The sequence below is a fragment of the Penaeus japonicus genome, unplaced genomic scaffold, assembly GCF_977035675.1.
Source record: "Penaeus japonicus unplaced genomic scaffold, GWHDUDI00000001_assembly GWHDUDI00000039, whole genome shotgun sequence".
NCBI lineage: Eukaryota > Metazoa > Arthropoda > Malacostraca > Decapoda > Penaeidae > Penaeus > Penaeus japonicus.
The window spans coordinates 17,501-24,812 of record NW_028234441.1 but is presented as its reverse complement, the minus strand read 5'-3'; the positions used below and the strand labels follow the sequence as shown (position 1 = coordinate 24,812).

The window sequence follows — 7,312 nt, the reverse complement described above, 5'->3', positions numbered from 1 at the left end:
CTCTCTCTCTCTCTTTCTCTCTCTCTCTTTTCTCTCCCTCCCCCTCCCCCCCCCCCTCTCTCTCTCTCTCTCTTCCCCTCCTCTCCTCTCTCCTCTCTCTTCTCTCTCTCTTCCATTCTCTCTCTCCCCCCCCTCTCTCTCTCTCTCTTTTCCCCTTCTCTCTCTCCCCTCTCTTCCCCTTTCTCTCTCTCTCTCTCTTCTCTCTCTCTCTCTTTCCCCTCTCTCTCTCTCTCTCTTTTTTCCTCTCTCTCTCTCTCTCTCTCTTTTTTCTCTCTCTCCTTTTTTTTCTTCTTTTCTTCTTCCTCTCTCTCTCTCCTTTTCCTCTCTCTCTCTCTCTCTCTCCTCTCCTCCCTCTCTCTCCTCTTTTCTCCCTCCTCTTCTCCTCTCCTCTCTCTTCTCCTCTCCCTCTCTCTCTCATTTTCCCCTTTTCTCCCCTTTCTCCCCCTCTCTCTCTCTCTTCTCTCTCTCTCTCTCTTCTCTCTCTCTCCTCTCTCTCTCTCTCCCCTCTTTTTTTTAAAATTTTTTTTTTTTTTTCCTTTTATTTATTATATATAAAATAGATAATAATTTTATATATAAAATATATAAAAAATTATTATTATTAAATATATTATATATACATATATATTTCATACACACGCACACCCACACACACACACCCACAACACACACACACACTTTTTTTTTAAAAACAAATATATAATTTTTTGAGTTTGGTGGTGGTGTGTGTGTGTTGTGTGTGTGTGTGGTTTTTGTGTTTTGTTTTGTGTGTGTATGTTGTGTGTTTTGGGGTGTGTGTGTGTGTTTTAAAAAAAACACACAAAACACACATATATATTATATTTTATATTATATATTATAAAAATATATTTTAAAAATATTTTATATATTATAAAAATTATATATATAAAATATAATATAAAAATTTTTATATTATTTATATATATAATATATATATATATGTAAAAATTTTTATTATTTAAAACTTTTTTCTAAAAATAAAATTTTCTTTTTATTAATTTTATATATATATATATATATTAATTTTATAAAAATATATTTTATATAATATTTTAAAATATATATATATTTTAATTAAAATTTTTATACAAAAACACATACCCCCTTAACCGTCCATTAACAAAATAAAACAAAAACATATTTTATATATATATTTTTTTTATATATATATATATTTTTAAATATATTTTTTATATTTATAAAAAAAAAAAAGAAACATATATAAAAATTTTTATATTTTATAATAAAATTATATATAATATAAATATTTTATATATATATAAAAAAAAAAAACCTTTTTTTTTTTTTTTTATATATATATAAATATATATATATATAAAAATATATATATATATATAAAAAAACAACAAAAACACCCCACAACAACACAAAAAACAACATTTTAAAATTTTTTTTATTTTATATTTATAAAATATATTATATATATATATATTATATTTTATATTTAAATTAAAAAATAAATAAATTATATATATATATATATTATATATAAATATATATTATTATATATAAATATCTATATATAAAAAAAAAAAAAAAAAAAAAATTTGGATATATAATATATATTATATATATTTTTTAAAATATTATATATATAAATATATATCCTTTTAAAAATAAAAAAAAAAAAAAAATAAAAATTTTTTTTTTTTAAAATAAAAAAAAATAATTTAAAATATCTATATATTTATATATTTTAAAATAAAAATATTATATATAAAAAGTAAAATTTTTAAATTTTTATTATTATTAAAAATATATATATATATATATATATATATATATATTTTATATATATATATAATTTATTTTATATAATATATTATATAAATTTTAAAATAAAAATATAAAATTTTTTTTTTTTTGTTTTTTTTTTTAAAATATATATATATATTATATATTATAATAAAATATATTTTATATATATATTATATATATAAAAATATATATATATTTAAAATATATAATATTTAATAATATATTTTTTGTGGGGTGGGGTTGTGTGTGTGTGTGGTTTTGTGTGTGTGTGTGTGGATAAAAAAGATTTTGGATGAAACTGGTAACTAAAAAAACGCAAGAAATAATTTGACGCATTTTGATGGATGTCTTTTCCAAAAGAATTTTTGAAAAAAAACCCTCAAAACCCACATATTTTTGCGTTATTTAGATATTCAATCTCAAATTTTACCTTTCTTTTAAAATTTGTCGCTATGAACCTCGTTTCCCAGTAAAAAACACACACACAACCACACACACACACACACACAACCCCCATATATATATAAATTTTTATTTTTATTTTAAAATATAATATATAAAAAATATATAAATAAAATATATAATATATTTTTTTTTTAAATATATATATAATATATATATATTATACATATATATATATATAAAATATATATATAAAAATTTTATAATTATATTTTTTTTTTTTATATATATATATATATAATATATATTTTATATAAATAAAATATATATATATATTAAAATATATATATATAAAAATATATATTTTTGGGATTATTATAAACAAAAATATATATATATATATATATATAAATATAATATATATATATATAAAATATATTATCTATCTATCCCATCTATCTATCTATCCCATTAAAAATATATTATATATAATAATAATATATATATATATAAATATATATATATAATTTATACACATAAATGTATATCCCTATAAAGAGTGTGTTTGTGTGTTTTGTGTTTTTTGTGTGTGTATATATTTAATTCGTATGTGGAAATATTTAAAAATTTTTTATAAAATATTATTATAATATAAAATATATATATATAATAAATATATATATATATAAATAATATATAAAATATTTTTTTTTGTGTGTGTGTGTGTGTGTGTGGGGTGTGTGTGAGTGTGTGTGAGTGTGTGTGGGGTTGTGTGTTGGGGTGTGTTGTGTTGGGGTTTTTGTGTGTGTGTGTTATGTATTTTTCTTTTTTATATATATATATATAAATTATAATATATATTTTATATATATTATATATAAAATATATATATAAAAAATATATATACTTTACATAAAAATACATACTCACATTCATTTAAGTAAATTTTAAATTTTTGATTTATCCGTTTCTGAAAAAATTTTTTCTATCATATATGTTTTCCGGTTTAGTTAAAAAACCTTTAGGCACAGAATTGCAAATCGAGGTTTTGCATTTGGGGCCCAAAATCTTGCACTCGCCTGCTTATCATACCTTTGAAATTAGCAAAAAGCACTTGCTCCTCTTTCCGCTTTTTCATACACTGTCGCCCATCTGTTTGACATTTTCCGATGAAATTCAGTCATGAATCATTTTTGCCCCGATAACCGGGGCCGCGGCATTGAGAGGGCCCCCCCGTTAGCATGTGGGTGGGCAAACGCCAAACCCTGAATGCCGGAACCGAGTGACCTGACCTGCCCTTTAAACGCCATGACCTCGTTCTAAAGGGCAAGATAAAGGAGTTCCCGCAGATCTCCTTGGACAGGTTCGATGGCCGTAAACCTCGCCAGCACCGCTTATTTCTCAGCCATGCCCATTCCGTGTGAGTGGCCAGGCAAGGGTAGGCGCAGAAATAATGAAGTGTGATGTTTAACATGAGGGAAAAGTGAAGGAGTCCCGGAGAGAGGAAACATGGGAAGGAAACACGTCTCCAGTTGAGGTCCTCAAGGGCATCACATGCACAAAGGGAATGTTTTTTTTTTCTTTCTTAGTCGACAGAGAAAGAGGGGAAGTATGGGAAGCCAAAAATCGGAGATAAATTTCGCTCTTAAACTTTAAATTAAAAGTATGGATTGTGAAGGAGGGTTCCATCTGGTTAGTCTTGTGGTTGTGAAACTGCAAAGATATCAGCTGTTAGATGTCAACAAGTTTATTTAAAGGTAGAAATTGAAGATTAATTCTTGTTTGTCAAGTTGCGTTGTTTTTAAAAGAAATAGTTTTAAAGTGCCTTCGTGTAAAAGAATGAAATTAATGCCATCCTCCTTTTGTTACCATAGATTTAGAAATGTAATGTCACTTTTTTCTCACCAATCAAAATAATGGCAGAGACACACTTCCTTTTCTGTTTGATTAATAAAAGATGAATTTGTGCATAAAATCCTGACCTAGTGTCATTTTGAATAGAGCATTAACCTGTTTTTTCAAAAGGAGTGTCCAGATTTTATATACATTTTGAAAGACATTTGTTGTTCAGATAATTAGATTATGTGAAAAAAAGTTTGATTTTTTAAAATATAGTTTTGCAAACTGCAGTGTTCTTTATGTGCAATTAGCGGTATAGATATCCTTTAAAATTTCAGTGTTACAATTCTAATGCAAATCCAGTGAGAACTGATTGTTGTTTGCATTAAATATTGGTACATGACTATATAGATTATTTAGAAATTAACTAAACAAATCTAATGTAGACATGCATGGAAGAGCGAAGTAGTATGTACAAACAATTGAATATAGGCTAATTTTGGCCTAATTTCAACGTCCTTAGAATAATATCTATGAGATTTTTGTAAAATTTACTCAGAAGCATACATGATAGGGGACATTATTCTCGCGGATGAAAGACAGCAAAAAAGTTGTTTTACAATACTAATGCCTCATATCTTTCCCTTAAATTTTTACACTGATGTGAATATTCTCTTTTTATACTGATAATAGCTTCTTTATTATCATTGTGGGATGGAAATATGTATATGTGTATATATGTATATATATATATATTTATATGTATATGTATATGTAATGTATATATATATTTATATAAATGTAATGTATATGTAAAGTATAAATAATTTTTATATGTATATATATATATATATATATATGTAAATATATGTTATATGTATATAAATATATATACATATACATATTATATTTTTATATATAATATTCATATATATAGTATCTATATGAGATGTATAAATATAGATATATGTATATATATTTTAATATAATATGTATATATATATATATATATTATATATATATATATATATAGATTGATATATATATATATAATATATATAGGTTATATATATATATATGGTATATATATTATATATATACATATATATATGAATATATATATATGTATATATTTATAATATATATATAACAAATATATATATAATATATATAAATAGATTAAATATATATATATTATTATATATTTATATATATAGCTGTATATATAGTATATGTATATAATATATATTACATGTAACAGATAAGATATATATATATATATATATATATTATATATATATATGTATTATATGATGATATACATATTACATATATATACATATATATATACTAATAATATTTACATAGTTACATATATATATTGTAGACAGATTGATAACATATATATATATATAGTATATTAATATATATTATATCATTAGAGATATATATAGATATATATATATATATATTTATAGGAGAGAGAGAGTGAGAGAGAAAGAGAGAGAGAGAGAGAGGAGGAGAGTGAGAGAGAGGAGGGCAGGAGAGGAGGAGGAGAGGAGAGTGGGGATAAGAGGAGAGAGTGGAGATGAGAGGGGAGAGGGAGAGAGAGAGAGAGGAGGAGTGAGAGAGATGAGAGTCGAAGCAGCGAGAAATGAGAGATTATACATATAATATATTATATATATATATGTACATATAGAATGTACATATATAAGTGTGTACATATAAATTAATAGCATATGTGTATATATACATATATAAATAAATTCCTAAATATATATATATATATATATAGAGAGAGAGAGAGAGAGAGAGAAGAAAAGAGAGAGAGAGCGAGTGATAGAGAGAGAGAGAGAGAGAGAGTGAGAGAGAGAGAGAGAGAGGAAGAGAGAGAGAAATATAATATTTAGAGAGAGAGAGGGAGAGAGAGAGATAGAGAGAGGAGGTAGAAGGAGAGAGAGAGAGAGACTTATAGAGAAGTGAGAAGAGAGAGAAGAGAAGAGAGATATTTATATATAATAATCCATATATATAATATATATATATTATATATATAGTATATATATACAATATATATCCATATAATCCATATATACACCATATATATATATATGTCCCATATATATATATATATCCATATATATTCCATATATATACTATATTATATATATATATATATATATATATGATATTTGTTATATCCATATCATCACATAGTATATTTAATATATATGTTTTATATATATATATATATAAATATATGCTTATATACATATATATACATATATTTATATATATATATATATATATATATATATAGTATATAAATAATACATATATATATATAATAAATATAAATGTATGATAACATATATTGTATATATTACCATAAATATATATTATATATACATATTATATAAATTTATATATACATATATGTATATATATGATATATATATGTGTATATACATATATGTAAATAAAATATACATTTATAAATATATATGGATAGATAATATGTATATACATACTAATATATTAATTAGAATATATATATATACATATATAGATATATATATATTTATACATATATATTCATATACATATATATATATAAATTTATATATTATATATTATATATATATAATATAAATATATATATATAAATAATATATATATATATATATTATAATATGTAACATATATATATATATAGAGATTAGAGAGAGAGAGACGTGAGAGAGAGAGAGAGAGAGAGAGGAGAGAGAGATGTTATATATATATATATATATTATATATACATATATATGTGTATATATAATATATTAATATTATATAAATATATATATATATAATGTATATAATATATAGATATTATATATATAGAGAGAGAGAGGAGAGAGGAGAGAGAGATAGAGAGAGAGAGAGAGAGATATATATTATATATATAATTATATATATATATACATTTATGTATATATATACATATATAATATATATATATATAGTTTTGTTTATATATAGATATATTATATATATACTCCATATATATATATTATATATATTATATATATGTATAAATATACATATATACATATATATATACATATTATATACATATACATTATTATTGTATATATATATAATTATATATATATAAATTATTATATATATATTATATATATATAAATATATAGAGAGAGAGAGGAGGAGAGAGAGAGAGAGAGGAGAGAGTGAGAGAGGAGGAGAAGAGAGAGAGGCTGTATAT

General features: G+C 22.4%; 1 protein-coding gene across 1 annotated transcript in view; it reads left to right on the top strand.

The window, feature by feature from the left end:
• LOC122267455 (trypsin-like) overlaps positions 1-7,312 on the top strand; it is a 17,131-nt gene that overhangs the window by 6,357 nt on the left and 3,462 nt on the right. Inside the window, exons 4-5 of the mRNA XM_086533286.1 lie at positions 3,566-3,622; positions 3,867-3,894. Of these exons, the coding sequence (XP_086389412.1) occupies positions 3,566-3,622; positions 3,867-3,894 (85 nt within the window). The remainder of the gene's footprint in view (positions 1-3,565; positions 3,623-3,866; positions 3,895-7,312) is intronic.